This window comes from Lepidochelys olivacea, assembly GCF_965140295.1.
Source record: "Lepidochelys olivacea isolate rLepOli2 genome assembly, chromosome: 1".
NCBI lineage: Eukaryota > Metazoa > Chordata > Testudines > Cheloniidae > Lepidochelys > Lepidochelys olivacea.
The window spans coordinates 218,326,939-218,343,200 of NC_140411.1; the positions used below are offsets into that span (position 1 = coordinate 218,326,939).

The window sequence follows — 16,262 nt, forward strand, 5'->3', positions numbered from 1 at the left end:
TTCAAGAAGTCTTTCCTAATGTTAAGATCTGTGGCATGGTCTCCCCAAAAGACTGCCTTTCCCGGTCCAACCATTGGGGGTTCTTTTCATTCTGAATAGTTCTTCTGGGAGGGCGGCGGCTCCAGAAAAGGATTTTGGTTTTTTGTATAGCTTTCAGGGGCAATAAGCTTCAGCCATGTCTGACAGAGGCCTTGGGTTGGTGCAGCATTAGTGCCAGAGGCTGCATGAAATCTTCCCCCTGGGAGTGAGGAAATAGGGAAAGGGTCTTCACCAATGACAGAGACAGTGGCTCGGCCTGATCCTTCCAAGACTCCTTCTGGTAGCTTCAGGGAAACTTCATCAGTAACTGGATCCTCTGAGAGAGACAAAACCCAAGAATTAACATTGTGGGAGATTGGGGAAAGTGGGAATCATGGGCCCAACACAGCAAGAGGAGGCGCCACTCAGAGAGTGTGAAGAAGGAAGAGACTAAACGTGATAGTGAGGACCCTGGCAGCATGATCTGCCCATACAAACAGTATGCGCTTCTCACCCCGGGCAGTTGCTCCTCACAGCACTGAGTGCAATGGCAACATGGGCATGGTACTCATGCCCGAGAGCGCCTCTCTCTCAGAAAGGGATGGTGCTCTCAGTGCTTTCTTTCTGAACAGTTGTCTCCACTATTTGGGGCCCTGAAATAATACAGAAGACTCCATTACAAGCCTTAGCAATCAGGGGACTAGTCCATTCATACCTGTAGCACACAGGAAGACATTGTGAGTCTTCTCTTCGAGGACACCACCCGGCTATGGAAGGAAAAGGAGTGTGAGTCTGAAAGGAGAGGATAGAAAGGCAAACCGCTGTCCCAGTGCCAGCCTGTCTGTGCCTGCGGGGGGGCTACTCACCCCCAATATCTCATTTCCCCTCTGTAATCCCGCTGCCTGAGTGTCGTTGTACCAGGGCCAGAGGGGAACTAATCTCTCCCCACCGCCTCATTTCTCCTCCCTGAACATGCTGCCCTGTGCTGGTCTATCTGTGCTTGAGGGGCTGAGGTCCCCCTGGAGCCTCTCTGACCATACTGTCCCAGGGCTGGACCCTCCTGTTGCCTTTGAAGCCTGACTGACCTTCACGAGCAGGGCTTGTATCACCGTGTCGGTCCGTCCCCGTGGGGGGGTCACAGCGATCTCATTGCCGCACAGCTCATGTGACTCCAGTGCCTCGGTGCTCACGGTGACATTCACCTTGCCTGGGGAGGCGACAGGAGAGCATCACTGAGGGCTCACAGCCGAGACTGGCAAAGAGGAGGAGGCGGGAGAGATACATGGAGAAACAGATGGACATTCAAATTTCCCACCGCCCTCTCAACTGCCTCACCCAGTTTGGTGGCTGTCACGTTCCAGGAGAAGGTCTTAGCTTCATTGGCGCAGAGGCAGCTGGTGTATTGGCAGCCTGTGCAAGACTCCACCTGGAGCTCCAGAGACTCTGCCAGGCTGGTGTGCACCTGAGCATGAGGGGAACAAACGTACGGGCAGCATGTTAGTACTGGGCACCCATAGGTGCAGGAAGTAGGGGCGCGGGGGATACTGCAGCACCCCCAGATTTTGCGCCCAGGGTCCCAGCTGCTGGCCCTGTGTCCCAGCCGCCCAGGTTCCCAGCCACCGACCCCGCACCCCTGCTGCCTGGGATCCTGGCTGCCGGCCCCGCTACTGCCTGGGGGTCACTGCCAACCCTGGGTCCTGCTTGGCCACTGGTCCCGCTCGGCCGCCAGCCCCATGCTCCGGGGCTTGCTGCTGGTCTAGGGTACTGCTCAGCCACAGCTCCCCAGCCGCCGGCCCCACATGCAGGATCCTGGCCGCCTTACTCCTGGCCGACTTACCCCTTCCCAGAGCCACGGCCTTGCTCCCTGTGCCAGCTCTAGGGGGATGTGAGGGCGTGGATGGGGTAAGAGGGGTGCATCTCAGCACCCCCACTCCAAAAAGTGTTCCAGCGCCATTGTGGGAACCTGGCAGCTGTTTAAGGGAGAAGGAACCTCTGGTACTATGAGACATCAGTCTGCATGGTGTGAACCAGATGTGCAGGACCAGGGCACTTCAGAGCCTAGTGTACTCAGTCTCTGGACGAAGAGCTGTGGGTACGTCCTTGTCAGGGCACATGGGGTGGTGTAGGGTGGAGAGCACTCACCTGGATACAGTCCTTCAGGTAGTTGAAGACGGTGGCCTTCAGGGTGAAGGTCTCTTCCCGGACCACAGAGTATGGCAGCTTCACATCCACAAAGAAGGGCTGGAAGACCCTGAACTTGGCTGGCTCTGAGAGTCCAAAGCCACTATCCGCAATGCAGAACATGTCGGCTTGCCACTCTGTGATGGTGTCAGGAGCAGTGGCCTGGAGAGATGCCTTTCCTTCCTCACTGCAGAATGGATAGAGACAGCAGATCCTTCAGCATCACCACAAACCAGACTGGGGCAGCCAGTGCACTGGAGAATGGGGCATGGAGCCTTTCACCTCTAGGGCACTGGTTTCCATCCAGTGCCAGCTCAGGGGCATTGGCCGACTCAGGGGGATAGGGCAATTGGGTACAAAACCTTTCATCTCTAGGGCACCAGTTTCTTTAATGCAAATTATTTCACATAGATCTCTTCATAAACCCCCAAATAAAAGACAGGGAGCAGAGACGGGGGGGGGGAGGAACTGAATTGTTCCCCCCATTTTGAAGACTCAAAGAGGTCACTAAAGGTTTCAGTCAAATTTTGGGTGCCTATTGTGTACGTGTGACTATGATATATTGCTTGGGAAACGTGAGCAGCCCGCTGGGTATAGACAGAAGCTTCCACTTCCTACAGTGGCACCGTACAAATAATGAAGATAGGGATTTTCCAACAAAGGCTTCTCCTCAGCCCCTATGCTGGAGGAGTATTTGAATCCCACCATGAGGCACTGCGAAGTGAGGCACAGCACCCTCTGGAGATGGCAGAGGGTTTCATGCTCAGGGATCACCAGTGATTTTCTTCCGAGGTGGACCTGTGTGGGGTCACTCACCCAACAGGGACCAGATCCCAGATCCAGGTCTCTGGAAAACGTGTCCGTGGTTTTGTCTTCTTTTCCTTCTCGGGGCTTGGCGCCACACCAGCATGTGGCTGAGGAACAGGCAAGGGAATGACTGTGGAGAGTAAAGGGGCGGGTCAGTAAAGATGTACGGGCTACTGTGTTTAGTGTTTCAGGGGGAGATTTTCTCCTCAGTCACAGACAGCCCAGCACTTGGACATCAAGTTCTGGCAGAGGAGAGGGGTGTGCGAGGGCATCAGCCCCTCAGTAGGACAGTCTGACACCAGGACAATGACTTCAAGGGTCGGTCACAAAGAGATTGGCATATCGGGGAGCCATTCTAGTACCTATCGCTGTTTGCGTGGTTTGGACAAAGTGTTTGTTGTTGGATGTAAAATTGTTATGGGTGAGGATGAAATGGATGAATTTGGAGCAGTGTCCATTGTCCTGTAAATATTTGAGGAAGTCTGCTATGCTGTCATTGTGAGGAATGCTGGTGTGTAGGGAGGTGACATCCATGGCGACAAGGATGCTGTTCTGAGGAATGTAGTTAATGTTGTTGAGTTTCTGGAGGAAGTCACAGAATCATAGAATATCAGGGCTGGAAGGGACCTCAGGAGGTCATCTAGTCCAACCCCCTGCTCAAAGCAGGACCAATCCCCAACTAAATCATCCCAGCTAGGGCTTTGTCAAGCCTGACCTTAAAAACTTCAAAGGAAGGAGATTCCATCACCTCCCTAGGTAACGCATTCCAGTGCTTCACCACCCTCCTAGTGAAAAAGTTTTTCCTAATATCCAGCCTAAACCTCCCCCACTGCAACTTGAGACCATTACTTCTCATTCTGTCATCTGCTACCACTGAGAACAGTCTAGATTCATTCTCTTTGGAACCCCCTTTCAGGTAGTTGCAAGCAGCTATCAAATTCCCCCTCATTCTTCTCTTCCGCAGACTAAACAATCCCAGTTCCCTCAGCCTCTCCTCATAAGTCATGTGTTCCAGTCCCCTAATCATTTTTGTTGCCCTCTGCTGGACGTTTTCCAATTTTTCCACATCCTTCTTGTAGTGTGGGGCCCAAAACTGGACACAGTACTCCAGATGAGGCCTCACCAATGTCGAATAGAGGGGCACGATCACATCCCTCAATCTGCTGGCAATGCCCCTACTTATACAGCCCAAAACGCCATTGGTCTTCTTGGCAACAAGGGCACACTGTTGACTCAGATCCAGCTTCTCATCCTCTGTAACCCCGAGGTCCTTTTCTGCAGAACTGCTGCCTAGCCATTCGGTCCCTAGTCTGTAGCAGTGCATGGGATTCTTCCGTCCTAAGTGCAGGACTCTGCACTTGTCCTTGTTGAACCTCATCAGATTTCTTTTGGCCCAATCTTCTAATTTGTCTAGATCCCTCTGTATCCTATCCCTACCCTCCAGTGTATCTACCACTCCTCTCAGTTTAGTGTCATCTGCAAACTTGCTGAGGGTGCAATCCACACCATCCTCCAGATCATTTATGAAGATACTGAACAAAACTGGCCCCAGGACCGACCCTTGGGGCACTACACTTGATACCAGGTGCCAACTAGACATGGAGCCTTTGATCACTACCCGTTGAGCCCGACAATCTAGCCAGCTTTCTATCCACCTTATAGTCCAGTCACCTGGCCCATAGTTCTTTAACTTGCTGGCAAGAATATTGTGGGAGACCATGTCAAAAGCTTTGCTAAAGTCAAGGAATAACATGTCCACTGCTTTCCCCTCATCCACAGAGCCAGTTATCTCGTCATAGAAGGCAATTAGATTAGTCAGGCATGACTAGCCTTGGTGAATCCATGCTGACTCTTCCTGATCACTTTCCTCTCCTCTAAGTGCTTCAGAATTGATTCCTTGAGGACCTGCTCCATGATTCTTCCAGGGACTGAGGTGAGGCTGACTGGCCTGTAGTTCCCTGGATCCTCCTTCTTCCCTTTTTTAAAGATGGGCACTACATTAGCCTTTTTCCAGTCGCCCGGGACCTCCCCCGATCGCCATGAGTTTTCAAAAATAATGGCCAATGGCTCTGCAATCACATCTGCCAACTCCTTTAGCACTCTTGGATGCAACGCATCCAGCCCCATGGTCTTGTGCTCGTCCAGCTTTTCTAAATAATCCCGAACCACTTCTTTCTCCACAGAGGGCTGGTCACCTCCTCCCCATGCTGTGCTGCACAGTGCAATAGTCTGGGAGCTGACCTTGTTCGTGAAGACGGAGGCAAAAAAAGCATTGAGTACATTCGCTTTTTCCACATCCTCTGTCACTAAGTTGCTTTCCTCACTCAGTAAGGGGCCCACACTTTCCTTGACTTTCTTGTTGCTAACATACCTGAAGAAATCCTTCTTGTTATTCTTAACATCTGTTGCTAGCTGCAACTCCAAGTGTGATTTGGCCTTCCTGATATCATTCCTACATGCCCGAGCAATATTTTTATACTCTTCCCTGGTCATTTGTCCAATCTTCCACTTCTTGTAAGCTTCTTTTTTGTGTTCAAGATCAGCAAGGATTTCACTGTTAAGCCAAGCTGGTCGCCTGCCATATTTACTATTCTTTCTACACATCGGGATGGTTTGTCCCTGTAACCTCAATAAGGATTCTTTAAAATACAGCCAGCTGTTAAGTCGGTTGTGTCCTGGAGGAAGGTGGCCCTTTGAGTGGTTTGAGGATGGTTTCTATGAGTCCCGATATTCCATCAGTAAGAGTGCCATGGCCACATATAATGGGTCTGCCTTGGTTCCCTTGTTCGTGTACCTTGGGAAGCACGTAGAACATCCCTGGGGTGGGTTTGTGCGGGGATGGAGTTTGTAGAGTTTTTCTTGGAGTTGTCTGGGGAAGGATTTAATGATATCCTTAAATTCATGGGTGCATTGTGGTGTGAGGTGTTCTTTGAGTTCATAATAGTAGATAGTGTCAGAGAGTTGTTGGTTGGCCTTGTTAACATAATGAATAGGGCCCCACCAAATTAACGGACATGAAAAATGCATCACAGACCATGAAATCTGGTCTCCCCCCGTGAAATCTGGTTTTTTTGTGTGCTTTTACCCTGTACTATGCAGATTTCACGGGGCAGACCAGCATTTATCAGATTGGGGATCCTGACCCAAAAGGGAGTTGCAAGAGGGGTCAGAAGGTTATTTTAGGGGGACCGCAGTATTGCCACCCTTATTTCTGTGCTACTGGTGGTGGGGCGCCGCCTTCAGAGCCGAGTGCCCGGCCACCCGCTGCTGCTCTCTGGCCACCCAGCTCTGAAGGCGGCACCCCACCAGCAGCAGCACAGAAGTAAGGGTGGCAATACCAGACCAGGCCACCCTTACTTCTGCGCTGCTGCCTTCAGAGCTGGGCGGCCGGAGAGTGGTGGCTGCTGACTGAGGGCCCAGCTCTGCAGGCAGCAGCGCAGAAGTAAGGGTGGCAATACCAGACCAGGCCACCCTTACTTCTGCGCTGCTGCCTTCAGAGCTGGGCGGCCGGAGAGTGGTGGCTGCTGACTGAGGGCCCAGCTCTGCAGGCAGCAGCGCAGAAGTAAGGGTGGCAAAACCACCCCATGACATCCTTACTTCTGCCCTGCTACTGGTGACAGCTCTGCCTTCAGAGCTGGGCTCCAGGCCAGCAACTGCCGTTCTTCAGCTGCCCAGCTCTGAAGGCAGAACCGACACCAGCAGCAGTGCAGAAGTAAGGGTAGCAGCACTTGCAACCTCCCCCCCCCACCCGAACCTTGCTACTCCTCCAACTCCTTTCTGGGTCAGGCCCCTACAATTACTCCACCATGAAATTTCAGATTTCAATATCTGAACCATGACATTTACGATGTTTAAAATCCTATGACTGTGAAATTGACCAAAATGGACCGTGAATTTGATAGGGCCCTAATAATCAACATGGTTAAGGCCTATGCTGGCTTCCTCTTTGTCTGCCTGTTCATCCACTATCTGGTGGTTAGATTTCAGATACTGTATAGCTTTCCTCTTGATGGTAGAGACATTGTGGTGGATGTGATGTTTGTTAAGTACTTCACAGTCATTTTTTTCCTGGAACAATCAATGTCATGATCAAGAGTATGGTTTTGTCTGCTCTGTGGTGTCCAGTCAGATGATTCTTTTTTCTTACAGTTGTTGGAGGGGACATGGTAATTGTGAGTTGTGTCATCATTATTATGAAGGAATTCTTCGAGGTGGAGTTGGCAGAAGAAGTCTTCTAATTCTCCACATGTTAGTATGGTATCAGATTCTGTGATGGTGCAGAAGTTCAGTCCCTTAGAGAGAACAGATAATTCAGCTTTAGTTAAGGGCAGTCTTGATAAATTGATGATATTCAGGTAGAGTTCATGTGGTGGATACTGGTGCCATGGTTTCTCCCGGAGGTGGTGTTCTGTGTGTTGTGGAGTAGTTGTAATTGGTTCCACTTTTTTGTGTTGGATAGAGTTTGTTAGGCTTCTGGTGGTGTTCATGGTGTTGTGTGATTCAGAAGCCACAAGAACCCACGCAGAGCAGCAATGTGTATACGTTGTTGGCCTTGCATGTTGCACATAGTTAATAAACATAGTTAGCTGGACCCCTCTTTGCCCATATGGGTCCTTCATAATATGTTTTTTTGTGTATAGAACAAAAGATGCAAGAGGGAAGGCTGTGGCAGCAGGTTCAGAGAGGAGAAAGGGGAGTGTGAGGTGGGGATTAGCCTCCCTCAGTCAGACACATTCTGGCAGGGAGTCGGCAGAAGACTAATTCAGTTCTCACCATTATCACTGTCCTGGGTTCTGGCAGTGTGCAAAATTCTTCTCTTGTAGGTTGGCCGTTCACAGGAAACGGGCTTCTTCACTTTGGTGTTGGTTAAAATTTTCATTCTCAATTGCTGTAGAAAATGGAGAGAACAAAAAAATGACCAATAGGAGGGAAGGGGGAACAATGAAAGAAAAACCACCCCAGCAAATTCTAATTAGTGAGACTGTGGCAGCCAAAGTGTTGCAAAATTCTGTATGTTCAGATAGAATCCAAATTTCACATGGTCAGGCCCAGGAAAACGTATGACAAAGTGCAGACAAATTTGTGATAAATATTGGAGCTGATTCTTCTCTCTCATGGGAGTAAATCAAGTTCAGCTCTACCTAAGTCAATGGTTTTACCCTGATAACAATGAGCTCAGAATCAGCTCCACTAAATCTATTAAAAAACAATTCATGAACAAAATCAACTTTACTATGTTATAAATCTGTTCAAAAGTTGGACCGTGCAGTATCGGAACACCAGGCCAGACTCTAGGATTTTTATGCAATTTATTACTCAGTCCTAACTCATGGAAAACTCCCATGGAAGTTACTGGCAACTTATCTGAATAGGGGCTTAACTAAGCATGTGGGGCAATGGTTGGAATAAGGATTCCAGGGTTTGACCCCAGGAGAGGATGAATGCACACCTGGTGTAAGTCCAGTGGACATGGATGTGACTCCACTGGATGTGACATCCCTTCAGGAGGGATGAATTTCAATCTTTATGTGTAACAGTCGCTTTTATACATGACAAAACCGAGTAGTTATTGCACAACTCCTCTAGTTATGTAATAACCTTTTGAGAAGTGCCTTAACCATTCATGTAAGGTATAAGCATACGTTCCTGCCGAGTTAGAGTCTTGCCATTTGGTACACAATCATTCATTATGGGTCACTGTGAACAGAGAAAAATCCTCGATTTGAAAGGTCATTTTCCCACCACTACTCCCCCAAAGATCATTATTCTTGGGTTGTTTGTTTTTTCTTGTTATTGAGGATTCTGGGTAGCGTAGTCCAAAGGCATTTCCAGTATTATAAATCTTAGACTGTCCTGTGAAGCCTTTGGTATAAGTCACTATCACAAGTGGGATTCTGCTTTTGCTGAAGTCACCTGCAAAACTCATCTACTGCAATGGGCATATTGCCCTTGTAAAAGACCACTCACACATCACTGGAAAAACACAGCAAGATTTGGGAGGAGAATCCCTTGCAATGAAACCACAATTCCCATCCCTGTTCTCTCCTCATGTTCCGAACCTCACCTCTGACAGTGGCGTAGGCTGTAGAGGTCATAGAATCATAGAAAAGTAGGACTGGAAGGGACCTTGAAAGGTCATCTAGTCCAGCCCCCTGTGCCGAGGCAGGACCAAGTAAACCTAGATCATCCCTGACAGGTGTTTGTCTAACCTGTTCTTAAAAACCTCCAATGATGGAGATTCCACAACCTCCCTTGGAAGCCTATTCCAGGGCTTAACTATCCTTGGAGTTAGGAAGTTTGCAGAAAGCCCATTACTTTTTTCCCTTCCTTAAGGGGACATGGAGAACAACTCATCACCATTCTCTTTGCAACAGCCCTTAACATATTTGAAGACTGTGATCAGTTCCTGCCTCAGTCTTCTCGTTCCTACAATAAACATGCCCAAGTCTTTTGACCTTTTCTCACAGGTCAGGTTTTCTAAACCTTTTCTCGTTTTTGCTGCTCTCCTCTGGACTCCCTCCAATTTGTCCACATCTTTCCTAAAGTGTGGTGCCCAGAATCAAACACAGTGCTCCAGCTGAAGCCTCACCAGTGCTACGTAGAGCGGGACAATTGCTTCCTGTGTCTGACCTACCACACTGCTCTTGATACACCCCAGAATGATATTAGCCTTTTTAGCAACTGCATCATAGCGTTGACTCATATTCAGCTTGTGATCCACTGTAGCTTCCCCCACCACTTGAAAGGGTAAGAGGGGGACCCTGCTGCAGCCCCCACAACCCAGGCTGGGGGTGAAGAGCCCCAGTAGCAGCAGAGGTGAGGCTAGGGGAGGCACCGCTGATGGGCAGATTGGAAAGCAAGAGGCAGAACTGATTTGAGGTCTGAGCCAATGGGAGGTGGGGGCTACAGGGCAGAACTGAAGAGGACTGGGGGACTGAATTGACGGGGGCTGGGCAGATGCACTTCAGTTTATTTTCCCTCTGTTTACCGTTGTGCCATGTCTTTAGCTTAGAAACTTTTCATTTACGTTTAAACACACTGGAGCTAGACTGGATTGATGCATTTCAATGTACAGTGGTACACTTCTAATCAGGCACTTGATCAGATCCTTATGCAACATAAAGTGATCCAGTAACTGAGTGCGGCACCGTACTTTTCCGGGGGGAAAAAATAGTGTGAGCGAGTGTCAACTACATTTCTGGCAATGAGAAAGGAAAATTAGAGGGCTGTTCATTTCTTTTGAGTTTAACTTCTAATTTTAATGGCATAGTTTGTACAGAATTAATATTAAAAGCATGCTGTTTTAATAGCACAACAGAGTATTTGTATAGCTATTTGTTTGCCATATTGTGTTGGAATATTTTCTTCTAGCACTCTTAACCTTTTATTCTGCGATTAATAAATACGATCTGGCACATCACTCTTGGAAGGTTGCGACCCCAGTCTGGTGGCAGGCTCACTAAAGAGCAAACACCTGCTGGGCCCTTTGGCCCTGGAGATCACCCTTTTCCTTCCAAGATTTGGACACAGCCTTATCTGGCCCACTGGAAAACGTAAGTGAATACCACTGCTGTAGGGAATTCACTATTTAAAGACATACATCACCATGTGTATTACTACCAATAGGTGACAGGTTTCAGAGTAGCAGCCGTGTTAGTCTGTATCCGCAAAAAGAAAAGCAGGACTTGCGGCACCTTAGAGACTAACAAATTTATTTGAGCATAAGCTTTCGTGGGCTACAGCTCACTTCATCGGATGCATTGAGTGGAAAATACAGTGGGGAGATTTATATACATAGAGAACATGAAACAATGGGTGTTACCATACACACTGTAACAAGAGTGATCAGGTAAGGTGAGCTACTACCAGCAGGAGAGCGGGGCCGGGGGGGACCTTTTGTAGTGATAATCAAGATGAGCCATTTCCAGCAGTTGACAAGAACATGTGAGGAACAGTGCGGGGGGGGGGGGGCGGAAGGGGGAATAAACATGGGGAAATAGTTTTACTTTGTGTAGTGACCCACCCACTCCCAGTCTTTATTCAAGGCTAAGTTATTTGTATCCAGTTTGCAAATTAATTCCAATTCAGCAGTCGCTCGTTGGAGTTTGGTTTTGAAGTTTTTTGTTGAAGAACTGCCACTTTTAGGTCTGTAATCGAGTGACCAAAGAGATTGAAGTGTTCTCCAACTGGTTTTTGAATGTTATAATTCTTGACATCTGATTTGTGTCCATTTATTCATCACCAATAGGTGACGGACTTAAAATGGTTTAGTTTGTTTTAACTTTCATTCAGCTTTACAACTGGTATACCACCTTTCAAAACCAGGCCTGAAATAACCACGGGAATTTAAAAATAGAGTGTTTGGCTTTGAGCAGTGGTAAAACAGCAAAGGGAAGGACCCCCAGTTTATAAGAACCCTGGGCCCCCATCAAACTTAATTCGGTCCTGGGAACAGAGGATTGTTAGCAAATCTCACAATTCTAGTTTTCCTTACAAACTCCCATGTATGTACAATACGCCATACCAGTGACCAATACAGGCTTAGGAGAAGTTTTGTGCAGGAGCAAAGAAGGTACCCACCTTAAACAGACTATAGACATCAGCTTCACTTTGATACCAGGGAGCTCCCATCAAGGATCGTCTGTTCCGGGGAGTAGGGAGGAGGGGAAAGACAGGGAGCAGACAAGGATATGGCTCAAAGTCTTCCAAACGATAAGGAAATCCTCGGCCGCCAATCATATAATCCTCTTCAGATCCCAGCTCATACACCTGGAATGGGAAAACAGAGGTTACTGCACTGAACTGATTAGTGTGAGTGTCTGTGTGTGTGTGTGAGAGAGAGAGAGAGAACCATAGTCCTTTACCGGCAAGGAGCAGGACAGCTCAACTTTTGCATCATAGGCCCCATACTACTAAAAGCTCATGGCGATTCTCTTTTCCCTCAAGACCTCTTGGAGCAGGGAGATCTAAATTCTACCCCTGCTATCAGCATGAAGTTTTGAGTAGCCACAGTCTGCAGCACAGTGCCAAAGAAAGTCGTGGGTAGCACAGGTTTGTTACTCTAGGATACTATTTTGCCCATCTCCAAAGCTTTTCACACATGGGCCTCACAGAAGCATATGAGCATCAGTGAATTAAGTCTCACAACCCGCATACCAGATGAAAGGGAAACTGAGGCACAGAGTGGTGTAGTGACCCAAGGGCCAAGGTCACCCAGCAAGTCAGTGGCAGAACTTGGACTAGAACCCAAGAGTCCTGGCTCCCAGCCCCTTGATATAACCATTGGCCCAGACCCCCTCATGGCAGAGAAATGTGGCATAGGTGAAATAGCAGGAGATGCCACATTGGGCAAGCAGAGGGCCAGCAGCAAACCCACTGTCAAACCACACCTTCCCTGGAGGGAGCTCCCACTGCTCCTGTGAAGCTACCCCTTCCGTCTCTCTGCCTGCTGCCCCCACAGCCTTCGTTCCAAGGGTGGCCCCTGGAGCAGCCATTGTGGGAACAAGGAGGAATCAGCCACCTGCCTGGCAAGGGGACAGAGTGAGATAAAGGTCTGTTGGCAACCAGTGCATAATGTAAGGGGTCAGAGAAGCTGGTGGTGGCTGGGTGCACCCACCTCATGTGACTGCCCTGTTCCAGTACCTCAGAGTTCTCCTCTGGCCTGGTACCTCCTGCGGGGTTAGTCTGGCCAGGGTGTGGCTGGGACAGAGCAGGTTTACTCACACTCTTTGGTGTCATGACTCTATCGTCCTTCAAGAGGACGCTCCTGTCCACGGCACGGATGGAGCACAGGGAGCCAGGGTCGGCCTTCAGGTGCAGATTGACCTTCGACCCTGGGAGGTCCTCCTCCTCTGAGAAACCCAGTGTCACCTATGGGAGGAGACAGGATGGGTTTATCAAATGGAAGAGGGGCACAAGACAATGAGGGTGTATGAGCCACGAGCAACAGAGAGGGAGAGAGAGACTGGGAGAGGGAGGGAGAGGTGGAAAGAGCCTGCTAGAAACACAGACAGAAGGGCACAGGGATTGTCGAGTGTATGTCATCCCAGCCAGATCGCCCCTCTGCCACATATCCCATTTCCCCCACTTCCTAGGCGACACTCACCTTGTGTTTGAAGCATTTGCTGACTGTGAACACGTCCACATCTGCTGCCACCTCTCCATCAGCGAATATGGCGTAAAGCAAAAGCCTGGCAGAGGGTGCAAGTTCAGAGCTGATAGGCAGAGTCAATGAGAAGGAGCCCTTCAGTGCTGTATGAAGGAGTGGGAAGCAAAGGAAATGCTTATTTAGATCCATGTGAAACATAAAAAAGGGTGGAACTTACTGTTGCTGGATGTTATTGAGGAAGAGGATTTCATGGTTCCTGCATGTGGTTTGACACTGGCAGACCAGTGCCAACTAATGCCAAGGCCACAGGTCTCACTGAACACTGACAAATGCACAGCTGGAAACTAATTTGGCTTACCTGAGGGTTAGTATTGTTAAAATAGATACTAGAGTTATAAGAATGTGTTTAGTGTTTAGATTTTATGGAATGTTCGTAGGATCCTACATGTATTAATCCTACTTATAATACCTGTATTCCATGGTATAAAGTTAGATTGAGTGTTTGCATTATAAACCTCTCTAATTGTGTAACTCACTGTGATGGGGCATCTGCCCCACATTGGCAGAAAGGGGGTTAAAAGCAGCCCTAGGGAGGCTGTGCAGGAGGTAGCCAATCATAGAAGGGCTAATAAGAGAAGCCAATCAGGGCCGGGCTGGCCTGTATAAGAAGGACTGCAGAACAGCACAGTGTCAGTTACTCCCTGGAGCTTGAGAAGGGAAGAGGACTGACTGCCTTGCAGGCAAAGGGTAGCAAGCACCCTGGGCAAAGCAGTGCTGCAGACTGAGGCCCTGATACAAGGGCAAGGAGGGTGCTGGGGCCACTGAAGGAAGTGGCTAGACAGTGGACTGCAGGTCCCCTGGAAGGGGGGAACATGGAGTGTGACACAGCTGGAGGGCAGTGTTATGAAGAAGATGCCTCACTCCTGGGCGTGACATGGGTCCAGGAACAGAGATGACAGTGGGTGAGACACCACCAGCAGAGAGTGTAGTGCTAGTTCCCCAGAGAGCCAGCAGGAGGCACTGCAGTGGTGAGTTGCACCCTGTCACACTCACCAAACAGGAAAAGAAGCACTAATTAAGGTAAACTGCTTGTCCTGCACACAGTATGGCCCACTGAAGTCAAATGAGGCATTGTGTAGCACCAAAGGACAGAGACCTTGTTGATTCCATTTCTTACTCCCTCCAGGAAGAGGAAGCTTGCATATGAACTCATCCCATCAGCTTGGATTCTGGTACAAAGGGGATAAAAATCCTTGACAAGGAGAAACCAGTCCTTTTATGCTCTCTGGGTTCAGAGAGGCAAAGATTCCTAAACATTAGCAAGAGATCCCCATGCTGCTTGGCATGGGTCAGCCCTAGCGAACATCTAAAGCTGTTTATTATAGAAGATATTACCTTTTTAAACTTAAGATTGTAACTCATGTGTGTTTCCAGTTTTAACCTAGTAAACTCTATTTCTTTTCTTACTTAATACATTTAAGTTCATTTATGACAGGATTAGCTATAGACATTGTCTTTGGTATGAGATCTGATCACAACTGATGTGGGGTAAGTGACTACTCCTTTGGGACTAGGAGTAATCTGAATATTATTGTGATTTTTGGTGTAAAGTGACCATCTATCAGACAGACTATCTTGCCACCCAGGCAAGCTGGACTAAGGGGACTGTCTGACTCCATGGTCAGACTATTACAGGGCTTTGGGAGTTCATACCTGCTACTGGCTTGGTGAAATCTAATCACAGAACATACTACCAGTTTGGGGTGTTTGCCCTGTTTTTTGGCAGTCTGCCCTGAGGTTGGCACTCATGGTTGTGAGCCGCACTCAGGGCCAGTGCAACCACTAGGTGAACTAGGCAGTCACCTAGGGCACCAAGTGGTTGGGGGCAGCCAAAAGTGCGCTCCAGGGAGGTGGTGGAGCGGAGGTGAGCTGGGGCAGAGGGGCGCAGGGAGGGCCCACTGCAGCAAGCAACTGGGGGTGGGGGTGGCGCTCCCTGCCTCAGCTCACTTCTTCTCTGCCTCTTCCTCTGAGCGTGCTGCCCCACTCTGCTTCTCTCCCTCCCAGGCTTGCGTGCCAAACAGCTGATTGGTGTTGCAAGCCTGGGAGGTGGAAGAAGCGGTGGCATGCTCGGGGAGGAGGTGGAGCAGAGGTGAGCTGGGGCGGGGAGTTGCTGCACGGCTCCCCAGGCTGAGCGGGTCGGGGGGGGAGCCTCGAGGCGGGGGGGGTGGAAGTTTCTCCTAGGGCAAAAACATCCTTGCACTGGCCCTGGCCACACTAGATAGTGCGACATGTGGATAAGAACAGAGACCTTCACCAGGATAAAATTGACACCTCCCCCCCCCGATATACTGACCCCTCATTGTCTCAGGGTCAGTAAACCTTCCTCCCTCATGGAAGACTGCTGAACAGGTGAGGGGTGAGTTTTATGCCTCTCTGACAGCATCTGCCATGGGCCAGTCAAGGAATCATAGAAACATAGGACGGGAAGGGACCTCAAGAAGTCATTTAGTCCATCCCCCTGCACCAAGGCAGGGCCAAGTATACCTAGACCATCCCTGACGGGTGTTTGTCCAACCTGTTCTTAAAAACCTCCCATAATGGGGAGAATACTACACTAGAAAGACCAAGGCAGCAGGTGGGATGCTGGACTAGATTGCCCATAGCCTGGCACGGCTGGAGCCTGCCTAACCATACCAAGATGTCCCACTAGCCTGATCCATTATGATGACTTCCATGGAGTTTATTTCATGTGCATCTTGGGTTTTTCCACTTACTCTCCTCCTGGCCAACTGGCACCGGCGTCTGTCCACTGAGAACGATCCTGCCTCCTGAGACAACCTGCGGAGGAGAGACAACAGCCTGTCAGGGGGCCAGGGTTCTGAGAAGAGAAAATGCAGAGAGAGAGACTGGAAGAGACAGTCACAGGTGCTTTACCTTTAAACTGTTCATGGACAAGGGACCAGCTGCCTCAGATTTCCTCTGAACAATGGGACCTGTGGGAAATCCAAGGCCAGGCTGCCAAGGTGCTCACTGGCAGCCATGCCTTCCGGTACCACACACAATCAGGCCAGATTGGCAACAGGGGAAAATAGCCTGTCCCCTAAGGCTGGCTCAAGACATTCCTAGCTGGATGAGCTACCTGGGGGTG

At 49.3% G+C, this 16,262-nt stretch overlaps 1 protein-coding gene across 2 annotated transcripts in view; it reads right to left on the reverse strand.

Annotated features, from left to right (window-relative positions):
* Nucleotides 1-16,262, reverse strand: part of LOC311525815 (alpha-2-macroglobulin-like protein 1) — a 49,453-nt gene that overhangs the window by 16,222 nt on the left and 16,969 nt on the right. For both annotated transcript variants that reach the window (XM_084638207.1, XM_084638208.1), the window contains exons 14-24: nt 15,889-15,952; nt 13,112-13,257; nt 12,730-12,876; nt 11,587-11,775; nt 7,780-7,894; nt 3,016-3,136; nt 2,161-2,386; nt 1,354-1,480; nt 1,104-1,225; nt 734-785; nt 272-355 (exon numbers count right to left, since the gene is read on the reverse strand). In XM_084638207.1, the coding sequence (XP_084494333.1) occupies nt 272-355; nt 734-785; nt 1,104-1,225; nt 1,354-1,480; nt 2,161-2,386; nt 3,016-3,136; nt 7,780-7,894; nt 11,587-11,775; nt 12,730-12,876; nt 13,112-13,257; nt 15,889-15,952 (1,393 nt within the window). The remainder of the gene's footprint in view (nt 1-271; nt 356-733; nt 786-1,103; nt 1,226-1,353; nt 1,481-2,160; nt 2,387-3,015; nt 3,137-7,779; nt 7,895-11,586; nt 11,776-12,729; nt 12,877-13,111; nt 13,258-15,888; nt 15,953-16,262) is intronic.